Below are 16,208 nucleotides of genomic sequence, written 5' to 3'. Positions count from 1 at the left end.
AAAAAAAAAAATCTTAGGAGCACCTGGGTGGCTCAGTTGGCTAAGCCTCTGCCTTCAGCTCGGGTCCTGACCTTGGGGTCCTGAGTTTGAGCCTTGCATTGGGCTCTCCACTCACTGGGGAGTCTGCTTCTCCCTCTCCCTCTGTCCTGGCTCTCGCTCTCAAATGAATAAATAATTTTTAAAAAAGATTTGTATTTATTTGAGAGAGCAAGAGCAAGAGAGTATATAAGCACAGGAGAGGAGTAGAGGGAGAAGCAGGCTCCCCACTGACCTGGGAGCCCAATGTGGGACTTGATCCCAGGACCCTGGGATCATGAGCCAAGCCAAAGGCAGATGCTTAACCAACCAAGCCACCCAGGTGCCCCAAATAAATAAAATCTTAAAAAAAAAATAAAATAAAAATCTTAAAAAATATACAATACCTCGCACAGACAACAAACACACATCAGTGCTGGTTGGGAGCACATGGATCCGATACTTACTATTGATATTCCTGGTGCTGTTTGCTTTGGTGCTGGAGCCCAGGCTGGGGCAGGGTAGGAGTGAAGACTGCTTCCAAGGAGGAGGGGGGCCACAGGGAGAGCCAATCTAAACTGAGAACCTGTTCATCTTGTAAACTGCCTCAAAGGGAGAAATCTAACCGGGGGGACACTGGGGTGGGGGTGGGGGATCCGTGGACCAGGCCTGCCCTGGGCCTCTGGGGGAGGAAGGCAATTCAGAGGATAATGAGCACACAACTGGGGAAATGGATCCTTTCCTGGACAGCAGGGCCCTTCACTATCACTGGGCAATCAAGACACCTGTGAAAGTTTAAACATCTTCTCAGGCCACACAGTTCCATGCTGGAGGAGCTGGGTCGTTGAAGGGGAAGGTGACCCTCGAAGGTCATTCTCCCGCCTTGAGGAAGGCTGGTACCTCCAGAAGTGGGCTAGTAACCTAGATGTATTGTCTGAGGAGGGGAAGGGGCACCGACGGAGACAGAAACAGACTCCTGTTGCATTCTAGACTCCACTACTTGTGAGCTGTGTAGCCTTGGGTGGGCCATTCAACCTCTCTGATCTTCTATAAAGTGGGGATAATTCCTCCCTCATAATGTTCGTTGTGAGAATTAGGCAGCTTCCCTCCACAGGTAGAGTAAAATCCAAAATGTTAACAGTGGTTTCCTAAGCCCAGTGATTTGGTCTGAATACCACACTGGCCTCCTTCCCTAGGGCTTACCCTCTTGTGTGCCTTGCTGTTCTGCAAGCATAGCAAGCTCATCCCACTGTAGGGGCTTTGCACTTTTAGTTCCCCTGCCTAGAACCCTTTCCTGCCAGATCTTGCTGCGGTGGTTGGAGCTCAGCTGAAATGTCACTCTTTGGGAGGCTTTCTCTGGCCATCCTGCCTCAAGTGGACACCTCCAGGCACTCACCACCCTGTCACCTAGCTTGTCTTCCCAGTGCTTAGGACTGAATGAAAATAACTTGATCATGGATGTTTCCTTGCTTACTCCTGTCTCTGCACCTTGACTGAGCTTCAGAAGAGTGGGGACCTTATTTGTCACTTCACAAGCTCACATGCAAAACACCCACACTCAGGATGGTCCTGCTGCCCGTGGCCAGCCAGTGTGAAAGCCAATCGGGCTGGTGGTGTAGGAAGAGAGCAGAAGCCTTCTCCCAGCCCCCTGAGCTGGTGGTGGGAGACTTGGACCCCCAAATATGCTGGTGGAGACACCGGGAGAGGATGGCCTGACACCACTGCACAGGATGTGAGGGTTTCCCATCTCCCTCTGGGGCCCTGGGGCTTCAGTAGAAGCAAAAGGCGGGTCTTGGGGCTGAATTCACCACAGAGCTAGGAGGAACCAGGGTTGTGCTGGATGTGTGAGCGTGGTGGGTGACAGGTGTGTGCGGGTGCACAGGAGTGTGTCGGGTGTGTGAGTGAGCATGCAGCTGTGACTGTACGAGAAGTGTTGGGTATGAGTGGGTGTGAGTGTGTCAATAGCATGACAATGCCTGTGACGGTGTGTGAGCATGGGTGAGCACATAAGGGTGTGTCTGTCTGAGTGTGTGGGTGTAAGCCTGTGTATACACCCGGGGAAGCATCAAGAAAATAAACGCTAACAAGCACAAAGAGAAAATCCGAATCCCGCATAATCCAACCACTCAGAGAACGCCTGTGGCGGTGGAGCCTGGGGCAGGTCGCCCCCTCTCTGGGCCGGTTTCCCCATCCGTAACAGGCGGACGGAAGAGGGCCTCGCTGCGAGCTGTGCCCCACGGACGGGCGGACGGCGACAAGCGGACGATCGGCAAGCAGGAGTCCCCATCTGCGGTCACCTGGTTATCCCGGTGTTACCCCGGCTCAGGGCTGGGGGCTCGAGGCCCGGGTCCTCCTCCCCACCCCCGTCCCCGCACTTGCCGAGCCAGGGGCGGAACTCCCAGGGCGGGGGGCACGACTTCGCCCCCGACTCTGAGCCTCGGGTCTCCCATCTGAGCAACGGGGTTCTGCCGCCCAAGCGTCCTCCCGGGACGCTGCGGCCCGAGCCCGCCGGTGCGCGGCCGACCAGGGTGCGGGCGTCCCCGAGGCCGGGTACGCAGCAGCGACCCCGGTCTCCCCGCGGGAAGGGCGCGCGCTCCGGGAGCAAGACTCATCCCTCCTCGCGGCCGCACCCCTGCTCCCGCCCCCACGCGAGCCCTCGGGCACGGCCCCCGGAAGTCGCGCCGGCCCGAGCGCATCCCGAGGTCGCGGCGGCGGCGGCCCGAGAGCGCCGGACCACAGGGACCCGGGAAGAATGGCCCGCCCGCGCTCGCACGCAGAGCGGGCTGGGCGCTAGCTGGGGGCAGGTCGGAGCCCGGAGCTCCTCTACGGGCCGCTGGCGCCGGCTCCCTCCTCAGAAGCTCGGAGCAGGAGAGGGGAGGCGGCGTTGGAGCGCAAGGCCTTGGCGTTCCACCTCCCAACGCGTCCTCGGCCGGGGAGGCTGTGACTCGGGCAGCCTCTCTGCGCACTGAGCGGGCGAGTCCCCGCCCGGTGGACCGGGAAACTCTGAGGCGGAGCCTTCGTTCTCCTCTGCACTCGGGAATTCGGGACGGGCCCTGGCCGGGGAGCCCCGCCCCTCCCCGCCCCGCGGGCCCCGCCCCTCCGGCTGGGGCCGCGCCGGAAGTGCTCCTCCGGAAGCCGGGGGGCGGCACGCGCCTCCTCACCATGGCGACGGCCCGGGCCCCGCGGCGTTTCTGCCGCTGCGCCTGCTTCTGCACCGAGAACTTGTACGTAGCGCGCTACCGGCTCCACGTGCGCTTCCAGGGCGAGCAGCAGCTGCTCCGGGACTACGGCCGGGTGAGTGGCCTCCACTGGCTATGCGGAGACATCGTGCTGCTCAGCTCTGACAGCGACAGGGACAAGTTCTGGGCGTCTCGGGTCTTTTCGCCGTCACCAGGGACGGATAGTAGTCTCTCCTTGGTGGGGCTGTCGTGACCATACCTGCAGAGTGCTTAGGGCGCTCTGGGTGCGGTTACTAGCAGCAGCTGGGAACCCTGCTCCTCGAGGCTCTCGTCTCCCCCTCACCGAGGGTAACTGAGGCCCAGGGACGTTCGGTGACTTGCTTACGCGATCACACAGTCGGGCTGACTGGACCTTCTGCTCTCAGATCCTGCGCAGCCGAGGGTGTGTCAGCCCCAAGGACTTCCAGGAGCTGTTGGGAGAGGTGACATTCCCCAGCCTCCACCATCCCTCCGCACGCAGCCGGCCGCCGAGCCCCGTCCTCATTAGCGGTGGGAGGGGTCCTGCCAGCCTTAGGCCTCCCCTTCCCGCTTCCTGTGCCCCTCACTGCAGCACCAGGAAGAGAAAGCCGAAAGTGCCAAGGTTTCTCAGCAGGTGGAGCTGAGCTCCCGCCCAGGACTGCCAGGCCCCCGCCTCTTCATCTCTTCACCCAGCCCCCCTTTGGCTGGTGCCAGAGCTGCCGCTACCCATCTTCTGTCTCCGTGCTCACGGGGGTGGGCGTGGGGTGAGGGGAGTGGTGGTGTTGGTTTGGGGAAACTTCCTAGGTGAGCCCCCTGCAGCCCCTGGATCAGGAGACTTGGCTGGGATTCTGTTTCCCGTATCCAGGGGCTCCCATCCCAGCCAGGCTCTGAATGGTGCATCCCGGGGCCCCCTTGCAGGAGGTTGTTCCTTCAGCTAATAGCTTGGCACTTGCCGTTTACCGTGATACACCCAGGTTAGTGTAGGGAGGCTTAGCTTGCAACCCAGGTCCTGCTTTTGCCTTCCTGAGCCTCACTTTCCTCTTCTGTACAATGTCCTTGGTGGTGGGGGGGATGGGAGGACCCATCATGGTAACCAGGCTCTGTGCTACCCCAGCTTGAGCAGGAGGTAGAGCGGCGGCAGCGGCTGGGGCAGGAGTCCGCCGCCAGGAAAGCCCTCATTTCGAGCTCCTACCACCCGGCGCGGCCTGACCTCTACAACACACTGCAGGTACCTGGCAGGGGCAGGTTACTGAAGGAGGTGGAGGCATCCAGGACTGGGGTCTGTGTGCCCCACAGCTGGTGTGTTCTGCCTACAGGATGAGGCTCTGGCCCCTGAGTTTTTGGCTGCAGCTGAGTACAGCGCATCACCAGGTGCAGACCTCGAAGGCCTTCTCCAGCGGCTAGAGATGGTGTCTGGTGAGGTCTTGGCTCCGTCACCTAGTAGGACTAGGACAAGGGGGCAGGGCACTGGGGTCCCTCCTCCGCCATGTCTGCCTCCAAAACCCAAACTGGCAGAAGCTAGAAGAGGTGGTACTGACCTGCCAGGAGCAGGGCATCTGTGTTCACCTACTCACTTGCCCAACACATACTCAGTACCTGTGTCAGGTGTGAGCCTGCTGGGGGCAGTAGGAGAGGGCACTGAAGAAGTTAGGGACAACTGAGACCCGTGTGTGCTGAATTCATTGGTCAGTAGGGAATGGGGAAGGACCAGGACTAACAGCAGGGTGAGGAGCAGACAGTCCTATCCATAGACCTGGAGAAGTGGGCAGGAGTGAAGTTTCTAGAACCTGCCACGACCTGGAGCTGTGGGAGAGAGGCTGCTAGCTAGCTGCTGTGGCCTTGAGCAGAGGCACAAAGCCACGCCAAGCTCAGAAATGACCCATCTCTCCTGCCTGTGGCTCTCCTACTGGCTAAGCCAGGTAGGAAGTGCCAGCCCTCCCAGATTCCTTAATCTCTGCCTCTGTGTCATCATCTGTGAAATGGGAGCACAAGTAACACCCGTCTCTTAAAGCGTGATTAAGTGAGGTAATATGCCTAATGGGCTGGGTGCATGGTATGCAGCAACGGTTTTCTTATCTTATGGTTGCTGTTATTCCTAGGTCTGGGGGTCCTGTGGGGAGATGGGTGTACAGTGTTGCTTCCCTTGTGAAGCTTGTGCCTCTTGTGAGGCACAGGATGGAATGTGAATGAAACCTTCCCTCCCAGCCTGGGGGGCCCCTCCTCATTCCCACCCACTTCCCAAAAGTGGAGATTGTGTGGAGGTTGTCCAGGTGGGGCTGGGCCAGGCTGTGAGTTGGCTGATGTGGGGGCCTACAAACCCCCTACCCCAAGGCACTGGTGCATCTGCCAAGAAGTCTTTGCATTTCCATCCTGACCCTGGCCTCCCCTAACAGGGCCCGGCAAGGAGGAACGGCCCCCCTCAACCTTCCTATGTGGGGAACAGAGGCTCCAAGAGGCACTCCAGTTGGGGTGCACTCATGGGGAGCCATGCAGAGAAAGCCTGATGCTGGCTCTGTGGTCCCTGCTTGGCTCCCATCACTGGCCTGCTGGATGTCACAGGGCTAATCCCTTCCCATCTCTGGGCCTCATGAGAACTCACATCTGAGTCTAGAGGCTAGACATGTGGGCACCTGTGGAAACAGGATGAGAAGCCCCAGGAATGAATAAGGGGGCCCAGGAATAGGCCTCCCTTCTGCCCACACATTCTGTCAGTAATGGTCACAACAGCCCTGAGAGGTGGGTGCCCGCGTTATCCCCATTGTGCTGGTGAGGAAACTGAGGCTGAGGGAAGTCACAAGGCATGCCTAGGCTCACACAGCTTATGAGGAGACAGCTGCACACGGGAGCTCCTAGCCAAAGACTTTCCATCCCTTTGCAGGGGAGAAGCGGATCTACCGGCTGCCCGTGTTCACAGCACCATTCTGCCGGGCCCTGCTGGAGGAGCTGGAGCACTTTGAGCAGTCAGACATGCCCAAGGGAAGACCCAACACCATGAACAACTATGGGGTGGGTGAGGCAGGGACACTGGGGTCTGAGGGGATGTACCTGCAGTGCTGGAGAGGTGTTGGGCCCTGTTGGGTGTCTCAGTTTCCCCGTCTGTAAAGTGAGGTCATGGCAGGATTATTATGAAATATCTGCAAAACACAACACGTTAACACTGTCCTTGGTAAGAGATTCCCCCAGGGACCCAGGGGGTAGGCCCTGTCAGTTTCCCTGCTGACCCCCTGGGGGTGCCCCCCTCCCAGGTGCTGTTGCACGAGCTAGGCCTGGATGAGCCTCTGGTGACACCACTGCGGGAGCGCTTCCTGCAGCCACTGATGGCGCTGCTGTACCCAGACTGTGGTGGGGGTTGGCTGGACAGCCACCGTGCCTTCGTGGTCAAATACGCACTTGGCCAGGACCGCGAGCTAGGCTGCCACTATGATAATGCTGAGCTCACCCTCAACGTGGCCCTCGGCAAGACCTTCACTGGGGGTGCCCTGTACTTCGGGGGCCTCTTCCAGGTTAGTGTGTGTAACCCACGGGGCAGGGCCTGGGGCAGCCAGGAATGCCCAGGCCTCAGCCCAGCTGTCTGCAGGCACCGTCAGCCCTGGCCAGGCCCCTGGAAGTGGAGCATGTGGTGGGCCAGGGCATCCTGCACCGGGGCGGCCAGCTGCATGGGGCCCGGCCCCTGGGCACAGGTGAGCGCTGGAACCTCGTCATCTGGCTTCGGGCCTCTGCTGTGCGCAACCGCCTGTGCCCCATGTGCTGCCGCAAACCCGACCTGGTGGACGACGACGAGGGCTTCGGCGATGGCTTCACCCGCGAGGAGCCCACCGCTGTGGATGTGTGCATGCTGACTTGAGCCAGGTCGGGCTACGTGGGGGTAGCGTGGCAGGCCAGGGCTCTGCCTCCTAGGGTTGGGTGGGACAGGAATAAACTCCCTCAGCCCTCAGGCACTTTTTGGTTCAAAAAGACACACAAGCTTCTGTGTCATTCTTTCGGCAGACAGGCTGTCTTAGGTCAGGTTTGTTGGAGCCAGAGCCTGAGACAGGGATTCCTGGGCAGGTGGTTTGTTGAGGGAACACCTTCAGGAGAAGGAGGACAGGGTGGAAAGGAGCTAAGCCAAGATGTAGTTTCAAAGGGCAGCCAGCCTCAGCTTAATTCCAGGGAGTGCTCTGGGGCATAGACCTAGCAGTGTGTGCCCTGCATCAGTGCGGCCACAGGGTGTGTCTGGGCTGGGGGGTGAGGAGGTGGCAGTCACTTCCCAGACCTCCGTCTCCAGGGCAGGTGGCTCCCAGTGGCCAAAGGAACCTTCCAGAGTACAGGAGTGAGTTAGCCTTGGGCACCATGGTTGGGGTGGAGGGTGTCTGTCTATAAAGGGAATTTCAGTGAGACACCGACTAGCAACTTGCAGTTGGTGTTAAGGGCTTAAGAGCAGGGACCCTGGAGCTAGACTGCCTGGGTTCAAGTTCTAATTCTGCTGCGTCCAGGGGTGCGATTGTGGGGCAGCCACATGACTTCTCTGTGCCTCAGTTTCCTCTCCTGGAAAGTACTTATCTCCTAAAGCTGTTGTGAAAGTCAAATGCCTTAACGTTCATAAAGTGCTTTATAGCAGGCCTCTGTGTTTGCTGTCATTATTACTGAAAAATCTGCAACTGGGCAGCCCCCAAATCGGATGAAGGGTGCAGCTGTGCCGGGTTTGGGTTGTACATTTGCAATCCAGGGGTTTCCATTCTGCAATCTTGAGTTCTGCCTTCCCTGGGAGGGTGGGAGGATCTGGGAGCAATCAGCTGGAGCGGAGCCTCGGCTGCCCCCTCTGGACAGGCCTGTGGGGCACTCATCACGGGGGTCCCCGCCCTGGCTCTATGGCAGGTGGGGGTGCTGCGGGCGCGCGGGAAGGGTGACCGGAGACGAGGGCAGGCTGCGGCAGAGGCTGGGGGCGGGGGTGCCAGCCTGGATCCCCAGCTTCCCTCTTCGGGAGGTGCGCGAGCCAGACTCCGTTTCTGGGGCTGCCCGGGAAACGGAACCCGGGGCTTCAGGACTAAAGGCGGCGGCACCTCGCTTCCCAGCCGGACGGCCCTCCCGCAGCACTGTCCCGGCCGGAAGTCACCTCGCCGCCGCTTCCGCTCGGCAAGGCGCGGTGTGGGTGCCAGGGTCCCGCCAGATGGGCGGCTGAGGAGGAGACGGAGCAGCTGCGGGGGCCCTCCCTGGGGCGGCGAGGCCGCGGAGGGTAAGAGCGCCCAGCGAGGGATTCGGGACGCACCTGGCAGCTGAGAACGGCGGCGGCTCCTCGGGGCGCCGGAGCGTCCGGGCGTGGAGAGCCGTGCGCAGGCGTGGAGCGTCCGGGCGGGGGCGGGCCCTTAAAGGGGCCGAGGGTCCGGGGGGCGGGGGCCGGGCGGTGGCCCGCTCAGTGCCTGCCCAGGTGCCGATGAGTGCTGGGCCCCCGAGAGCCAGGCCCCGAGAAGAGGCGCCCTCGGGAGCCCCCGTTTGAGCGTGTGTGCCGGTCTCCAGCCCTCGGCGCTATGGCTCACGTCAGCTCCCGCAAGCGCTCGAAGAGCCGAAGCCGCTCCCGGGGCCGAGGGTCGGAAAAGAGGAGGAAGAAGAGCAGCAAGGACGCTCCGAGGAGCTGCTCGGCTTCCAGATGCCAAGACCGCAAGGCCATCATCACCTCCTCGGGCGCGGAGGGTGAGGACCGCAGGGAATGGGAAGGAGGTGTGGGAACTCTGCGGAGGCCGCTGCAGGCAGCTGAGCGGGCTTCCCGGGGTGGCGGTAGTCAGAGGAGTGCAGAGCGCAGCACCTGGACGTCTGGCTTGAAAGACACTCAGATCCCAGAGGCTGGGCCAGCGCATGATGTGCGGATTGAAGGGAGCAGTAATGATGCTTTTTGTGCAGCCGGAGCTGAGATCTGGGGGCTGGCTGCCCTGCTCCTGGCCAGACAGCGATTGGGTGAGGCCCAGAGAGTGCTCATCCCTGCTCTGGAAAGCCCTACCTGGAGGGTCTCTCCCCCAGTAGTCCCTGTATGCCTGCCAGAGGCCAGAGCAAGGGAATAAAGGTTTACTTCTTCCCCTCCTGGCCTTCCAGCCTCACCTTCTCCCTGCATCACAGAGAGAAGCAAGCACAAAGCCCGGAGGAGACCACGATCCAGTTCCTCCTCCTCTTCTTCCGGTTCTTCTAGCTCTTCTTCCTCTTCGTCCTCCTCCTCTTCCTCCAGTGGTGACCGGAAGAAGCGGGGGAAGCACAAGGACAAGAAGAGGAGGAAGAAGAAGAGGAAAAGGAAGAAGCAGCTGAAGAAGAAAGGCAAGGAGAAGGCAAAGCTGCAGCAGCAGGGTGAGGCTCTGCCGGGACCCTCCCTGGACCAGTGGCACAGATCTGCTGAGGAGGAAGAGGATGGTCCAGGTACTGTGCCACCCAGTGTGCGGGAGGGAAGGGGTCCCCTCCCTGAGACCCAGCTGCCAACTCCCTGCTGTCTCCCCTTGCAGTCCTGACGGATGAACAGAAGTCCCGCATCCAGGCCATGAAGCCCATGACCAAGGAGGAGTGGGATGCTCGGCAGAGCATCATCCGCAAGGTGGTGGACCCAGAGACAGGACGCACCAGGTGGGCAGTGGGGCGAAGCTCAGCCCCACACACTCTGAACGCTCAGGAAGAGGGCTGATGGCTGCTGGCTGTATAAAGCCAGAGACCAGAGAAAAGTAGTTACTCATTTATGGGACTTCTCAGGCTGTTCTTACTGCCCAGAGCAAGCAGTTGCAGGGGCTGGAGGGCCTTGAAGAGTGTCTTCAAAGAGCCAGTTGGTCAGTCTGATGGCAGAGACTCCCCAGCTTTTGTCAGTGTCCCAAGGGCGGGGGAGAGGGAGGGGGGAGTGCCTAGCTTCTGGCTGCTCAGGGGAGGGGGCCTGAGGCCTGGCATCTCTGGGTCCGCTCTGGCATCAGAGGCTCAGCGTCCTTTCCCCTCCGTCCCCAGGCTCATTAAGGGGGATGGCGAGGTCTTAGAGGAAATCGTAACTAAGGAACGTCACAGAGAGATCAACAAGGTGGGTGTCACCCCTTTCCCCGGGGTCCACGCCCAGCTCTGGTTTCTGATGTTTCCCCTTCTTGCACTTTCTTCTCCAGCAAGCTACCCGAGGGGATGGCTTGGCCTTCCAGATGCGAGCTGGGCTGCTACCCTGAGGGCCCTGCTGGCTAAGTGTTGATGGCATGGCCTGGAGGCTGGCTTCAGGGTGGGCAACAGGAAGCCCAGTGGGTGTTTGCCTTTCCTCCTGTGGCCTGGCCTCTGGCCCAGCTTCCTCTCAGATGCAGGGGGTGGAGGACAGGGTCACTGGCCTAATCAGTTCCCCCATCTCCTGAAAGCATAGCTTCCCAAATATTAAATTTTCTCTGATTGGAAACTTTCCTTGTTGTTGTTTTGTGCTGAAGGGAGGGAAGGTTGCTAATGAACTTCCAGAGGTAAAACAAGGGCTCCAGGAATTTGGGGGGAAAGGTGGGGTGTGCGTCGGTGGTCATGAGCACAGGGCACACCAGCCACTTTTGCCTGCTCATCCTCAGATCAGCCTGCCTACACCAGACCCTGACCCTCACCCCTGGCTGCATCCCAGACCCAGACTTGGCTCTTATACCTGATCCCCTCAGACTTGCTCTTTATTCCGCAGATGACAACTATTCAGAGTCCTGGTGCTGGGGCCAGGTGGCCAGGGTGGGAATCCTGGCCCAGGTGACTAGTGGTGTTGTCTGTAAAGCAGAGGGGCTTTCTGCATCCACCTCACTGGGTGGCCTCGGAAGGGGCTGGGAGGAGGCCCAGGGCAGGGTAAGGCTTGTGTGACTGTATCAGTATTAGCCATGGCGAGTGCAGTGGGCACTGTTTATCAGGAAAGACAGCCTCTCCCCACTACAGTCTTAGCTCCAGGACAGGCCGTGCCCCCATCCTGGGCCCGCATCCCCAGCTTGTGATCTGCAGTTGCTGGTGCAGTAAAGAGACCAGAAGGAAGCCTTCCTGCTTCTTTAATTGGTGTAACAGACAATGACACTGTATACAGAGCACACTCAGGCCCGAAGGTGCAGGGGTGGCAAGGGTGGATGGGGCGAGTCAGGACACTGCTCACACATGGCCCAGACAGAGACAGGAGGGGGCTGAGACGTGAAGACTGCGACGAGGCGGGCGGGTGGGCGGGCAGGCAGGCAGCTCAGATGAGCTGGGAAAATTGGGAGTGGGGTCTCTGCTGAATCCCTCTTTAGAAATCAAAGAGAAGGCAGGTGGTTGGATCTGGAGTGGTAGGCTGAGGCTCAGTCCTGGGGTTGGGGTTGGGAATGGGGCTAAGGCTTCTACTCTAACAGGCCTGGGGTGGGGGTGGCAGTCAGCAAGGCCTGCCTCACCCTTTGGTTATGACTGGTCAGGCCTGAGCCCTGCAGCTCAGCACCCAACGCTGTAAACATTTTTGGTATTTTTAAAGGACTCTGCCCTCCCTCTCTAAGTTTCTGAAAAACTGGTGCTTCCTTAAGAAGAGAATGTGCCAAAAGGAATCTTAAAGGGAGGCAGGAAGCAAACCTGGATATAGAAGAGATATGTCAACGGGGAGGGTAGGCTGCCCATCTCACCATCTATGGCTAAGGGCCGCTGGGAGAGGCCCAGGGGACTATTGCTGTTGTCCTTGGCATGGCTGGCAGCTGGGCAGGGAGTGCAGAGCTTGGGGGAGCTGCCTGCTGGGAGAGGCCGAGCCCACTGCCCACATGGCCTCCCCGGGCCAGGAGGCTTCCCAAGCCTTTATTGCAGGCGGGCCCGAGACTCTTCCAGGTGCTTCTCCGGATGGCTGGTCACCGAGGCGGTAGGCAGGATGGGGTGAGGTGGGGCCGACAGAGGAGGAGGCACTGGCCACAGGGGCCCCTCGCCGGGCTGTGATTGTCGGGCCGAGCGGTTTCCCGCCGGGGAGCGGGGGGGTCAGGTATTGCACTTCCATTGCAACACTTACATTAAAACTTGGTCCATAAAATAATCGTTGCTTTATACATAACGCCTGAAACAAAAACAAAAAGCTACATCTTAAATATGAACAAACCCTGAAGGTCCTATCCCTCCAGAAATTTTTCTCTGCACAAAATAAATAGCTTTCACTCTGTATAAACCCACTTTTGCAGAACGTTTACACGACCCTTTGGCTGTACATATCTACACACAGGAAAATGTTAACATCAATCTGTGTACCTCCCCGTCCCAGCCCATGAGGCCCTGAGGCCATATCCAGGTTGGCAGCAGCTTTTCAGAGTCGGAGCCTGGCCAGGCAGGCTCCCCCGCCTTAAGTAGAAGGAGGAGGAGCAGCAGAAGGGCCACCCGGAGTCAAGCTGAGATCCGTGGTTGGTTCTGGGGAGGGAGGGCTGATGCTCAGACCCAGCGCGCAGGACATTGTGGTCCTTACCAGGTGGGGAATGGAGTCATGGCTGCCTGCCCTTAAGCTAACGAAGCAAGTTGTGGCTTCTTAGATTCGGCATCAAAACGGAATTGGCATTAAAAAAACCTAAGTGTGTGCCCCACTCACCCCAAAGTAGAAATTCAGTGGAATTAATGGGGGTCAGGTGAGGCAGGGACCCCATGCCCCACTGTGTGGGCAGGGTGTAGGGCCCCGGGACCCAGAACCAGGCTGGACTCCGTCACAGTGCTGGGTGTTTTCATGTGGAGGGGCTGCGCTTGGTACTGAAAGAGTTAAGAAAAGGAAGCAGCCAAGGATTGCTCTTTTAAAAAAACCTCATAGAAATCAGATTGGAGAAGTAGAAAGGTGTAGAAACGCAGGAGAGCCAAGGCACATGGCCTTGACTGGTGGCGGGCGAGGAGTGGAAGAGGAGGCTGGGCCTGGCTAGGCCCAGGAGCCCGAGGCATGGCTTCTCGGGAGCCGGCTCTGGGCCTCACCAGCCTCGCCGCCGGACTGGGTTCCAGGTGGGGCACGTGGACAGGTGGGCAGGGGTCCGGGGCTGCCACAGCGCTGGCGGGCCAGGCGGAGCTGCAGAAATTAAGATATGGCCTTTCTCTCCTGCTTGCTCAAGGATTTGCCGCCCTGGAGCCTTCTGTGTGGCTATAGGTCCCAGATTAGCGAACGCTGGATTTTCATGCATGTCTGTAGCCACAGGAGACGGTAATGGATCTCCACTCTCAAAAATCAGTGCAAAACCAGTGAGGTTGAACAGTTGAGTAACTCGAGTTAACAAGAAGCAGGCTGTCCCCCAGTGGAGCTGCTACCAAGTGGGAGGGGACCTGTGGGGGTCAGGGTGAGCTAGTGGATGGGAGGTGACAGGCTGGGCCCAGGCCCAGCGTCAGGATGCTGGGAGGTCAATGCAGGGCAAAATGTCTAGGAGTGCCTCGTGGGCCAGTTCGCATGGGGAGTCCTGGTCCCTCTGTCATCCTGGGACAGGTCTTCCTGCAAGCTGGAACCCCTCAGACCCTAGGACATGAGGCAGGGGTGAGAGGGCTGTGTGGCACGGCCTATGTCCTCCGCCAGGCCCTGGGACAAGCTTGTCTCCAGTCGACATTGTGTGCCCAGGCCAAGCCTCCTGGCGGGGCTGGCCGCCCTGGTCTAGCACCATGGAGACCACAGCGCCTCACTAACGGTGTTCTACTTGGGGCCTGCGGCTGCCCCTGGCTCAAGCCGGCCAGCCATGGTGCGGCCCCAGCAGCCAGCTGCCACACTCATGCTGCGCTGTCCCCGCTGCTCGCCATCTGCCTGGCTCTGTGTCCGATCATGCCGGTGGCCAGGCCCGCTGGGCTGGGCTGAGATGGTGCGGAGCAGGTGGTTCCGGGAGCGCAAGAAGTCACCCTGGCCTGGCAGGCCGAAGCTGCCTTTCCGCAGTGCCATGCGGGTGGCCGCGTTGCGGGCCGGCCGTGCCCGGTGGTTGTACTTGAGCTGGGCCAGGTGAGCCGCATAGCCATCCGTGATGAACTGCAGGGAGGGGGCAGTGAGGAAGGTGGACGTCACGGAGCCGGGCTCTGGGGGGCTGGCCCCCCGGGGCCGCCCACCACGGCTTGCCCGCTTACCTGGCACTGCTGCTGCAGCTTCTTGGTGGGCCGGCCCACGATGTAGATCTGCATGGGGGACAGGCTGATGGAGCTGTAGACTGCCACGTCCTTGGTGGAGCCGTAGGCCGCGTGAACGCGCAGGTGCAGCTGTGGGTGAGATTGGCGTGGGCACGGGCACAGCCCTCCTGCCCCCAGCCCTGCCCCAATCCCTTGCGCCTGGGACCCACCTCAGAGATGAGCAGCTTCAGGAAGTTGGCCTTATGCCGTAGCGGGTCATGCACCAGGCCATCACAGAAGGACACCACACCGTGGGGGAAGTTGTGCTGGGCCAGCCATGCCACCACGCGCTGCTTCTGCATGTCAGGCCGGCCCGTCACATAGATGATGAGGTAGCCCAGGTCCTGCCAGTGCCTAGGACGGGGGGTGAGGCCTGGGTGTCCCATGGTGGCCCCATCCTCCCGCCTGGGCCACCCTGTCTCCTTGCCCAGCCAGTCTCTACTTGAGCCCTTGAAGAGTGCATCTCTGGGCTAAGGAGAAACATTAACAGCCACGAGGACAGTCACCCAGGTCACACAGTCCCCAGGGATGCCTTCTACAATAGGTGTCACCGTCTTGTTAGGAGTCCCACTTCTTAGGTGAGCAACTCTGTGAGCCCCTGCCAAACGTCCCCTGCCCTGGTGCCCAAAGTCCTCCCCAGCTTGGCCTCTGGGAGCTTCCTGCCCCTGAGCCCGCCCACTGTGCCCCTTGGGGGTCACTCACCGCACCACGTCCACAGCCCCAGCCCGCACTTTGGGGTCGCTGCCCATGATGGACACACTGGCGGCAAAGGAGCCATCAATACTGAAGACCACAAACTCTGTGCCCTTGGGCAGCACGGTGATGTAGCTGTCAGCAAACGTGTGGTCTCCCCTGGGAGAGGGGAGCGCATTAGAACCCCTTAGACACCTTCTTCCTGCCCCAGAGGCAGGTGGCTTGGGTTGTGCACTCCCCAGAGGCACGTACCTGACCACCATCTTGATGGGGTAGACGCCCACACCCAAGCGGTGGGTCTCGGGGATGGTGTAGGAGACCCGCCCGCTGCTGTTGGTCACCAGCGTGTCCAGGTACAGCCACTCGCCCGAGGGTGGCTGCATCATGATGTGCACATCCACCTGGGAGCCGGGCAAGCTGGTCATGAACGGGCTGGGCCCCAGGCCTCCCTGACCCCCTACTCCCTAGCCGGAGGGAGGCAAGCGAGGGGCTCCTGCAACTTCCCCATGTCCTCACCTTCTCCCCAGTCAGAGTGACCATATCCAGGGGCCCATACATGAATCGGCCCGTCAGAACCTGTGGGCCATCCTCGTTGGCGACTGCGTCATTGATCCGGTGGTTGGCGGTCACATTCTGGGGACATAGGGAGTGAGGCTGGTCAGGGTAGGAGATGGAAGGAGGGCCGGGATCTCCTGGGCCTGGTGGCTGAAAGCCAGATGGCCCAGGTTAAAGTCCAGCTCAGCCACTTGACCTGCATGGCCTTGGCACACTTCCCCGTCCATACGTGGGGTAAGAGCTCCGGTCTCAGAAACTGAGGGTTAAGTATGAGCATGTTTCTCTGTGACTTAGTTTCCTTGTCTGTGACAGGTTGTCTTGTGAGGATTCAGTAGGACAACAGATGTGGGGCCCGTGAGCCTGGACGCCTCCTCACCCTCAGCTTCACGTGGGTCCTCTTGCGCTGCCACTTCTCTCTTGGCTTTGAGGGGGTGAACACTGAAACCTCCTTGCCATCCAGCTCCAAGATGCTGGAGTTGTCATGCCTCATGACCTGGGAGGGGAAGAAACAGGCCATGGGACACTCTCAAGCCTGTGGCTGCCTATTCTAGTGGCCCTAGGAGCCAGAGACAGCAACCTGTGAGGGGCTGGGGGACACTCTTCAACCCACTCCACTCCACCCTCTGGTACCCCCAAATTCACATGTCTTCTGAATGCACACAAACGTTCACCCCAGCCCGGCACCTGTCAGGGTTCCTCCGTCTTGCTTGCTCT

At 59.9% G+C, this 16,208-nt stretch overlaps 3 protein-coding genes across 18 annotated transcripts in view; 2 read left to right on the top strand and 1 right to left on the bottom strand.

The window, feature by feature from the left end:
- Window positions 1-3,129: 3,129 nt before the first annotated feature.
- OGFOD2 (2-oxoglutarate and iron dependent oxygenase domain containing 2) lies at window positions 3,130-7,810 on the top strand. 4 transcript variants are annotated; one of them, XM_077875397.1, is made up of 7 exons: window positions 3,131-3,309; window positions 3,620-3,676; window positions 4,327-4,440; window positions 4,529-4,628; window positions 6,091-6,218; window positions 6,458-6,715; window positions 6,775-7,810. In XM_077875397.1, exons 1-7 carry the CDS (start codon window positions 3,178-3,180, stop codon window positions 7,054-7,056), a joined length of 1,071 nt encoding a protein of 356 aa, XP_077731523.1. In that variant the 5' UTR covers window positions 3,131-3,177; the 3' UTR covers window positions 7,057-7,810. The 4 variants fall into 4 exon arrangements, with proteins under 4 accessions (XP_077731522.1, XP_077731524.1, XP_077731523.1 ...); XM_077875399.1 differs by having other exon boundaries at window positions 3,132-3,309; window positions 6,790-7,810; XM_077875396.1 differs by having other exon boundaries at window positions 3,130-3,309; window positions 6,458-7,810.
- A 454-nt stretch (window positions 7,811-8,264) lies between these two features.
- On the top strand, window positions 8,265-10,581 carry ARL6IP4 (ARF like GTPase 6 interacting protein 4). Of its 2 annotated transcripts, none has more exons than XM_077875405.1 (6): window positions 8,265-8,424; window positions 8,706-8,879; window positions 9,300-9,590; window positions 9,674-9,791; window positions 10,158-10,227; window positions 10,307-10,581. In XM_077875405.1, the coding sequence occupies exons 2-6, from the start codon at window positions 8,717-8,719 to the stop codon at window positions 10,361-10,363; spliced, it is 699 nt and encodes a 232-aa protein (XP_077731531.1). In that variant the 5' UTR covers window positions 8,265-8,424; window positions 8,706-8,716; the 3' UTR covers window positions 10,364-10,581. The 2 variants fall into 2 exon arrangements, with proteins under 2 accessions (XP_077731531.1, XP_077731530.1); XM_077875404.1 differs by having other exon boundaries at window positions 9,276-9,590.
- Window positions 10,582-11,174: 593 nt separating this feature from the next.
- PITPNM2 (phosphatidylinositol transfer protein membrane associated 2) overlaps window positions 11,175-16,208 on the bottom strand; it is a 140,220-nt gene continuing 135,186 nt past the window's right edge. For 6 of the 12 annotated variants that reach the window (XM_077875383.1, XM_077875376.1, XM_077875381.1 and 3 more), the window contains 7 exons: window positions 15,871-15,987; window positions 15,456-15,572; window positions 15,192-15,340; window positions 14,949-15,098; window positions 14,417-14,600; window positions 14,208-14,336; window positions 11,175-12,201 (listed from right to left, as the gene is read on the bottom strand). In XM_077875383.1, the coding sequence (XP_077731509.1) occupies window positions 11,824-12,201; window positions 14,208-14,336; window positions 14,417-14,600; window positions 14,949-15,098; window positions 15,192-15,340; window positions 15,456-15,572; window positions 15,871-15,987 (1,224 nt within the window). In that variant the 3' untranslated portion in view covers window positions 11,175-11,823. Of the gene's footprint in view, window positions 14,113-14,207; window positions 14,337-14,416; window positions 14,601-14,948; window positions 15,099-15,191; window positions 15,341-15,455; window positions 15,573-15,870; window positions 15,988-16,208 lie in introns of all 12 variants that reach the window. The other 6 variants (XM_077875379.1, XM_077875384.1, XM_077875385.1 and 3 more) reach the window with 3 other exon arrangements.

Source organism: Canis aureus, chromosome 27 (assembly GCF_053574225.1).
Source record: "Canis aureus isolate CA01 chromosome 27, VMU_Caureus_v.1.0, whole genome shotgun sequence".
NCBI classification, from domain to species: domain Eukaryota; kingdom Metazoa; phylum Chordata; class Mammalia; order Carnivora; family Canidae; genus Canis; species Canis aureus.
The sequence above is the reverse complement of the archived record's forward strand: the minus strand, read 5'-3'. Positions and strand labels throughout refer to the sequence as shown.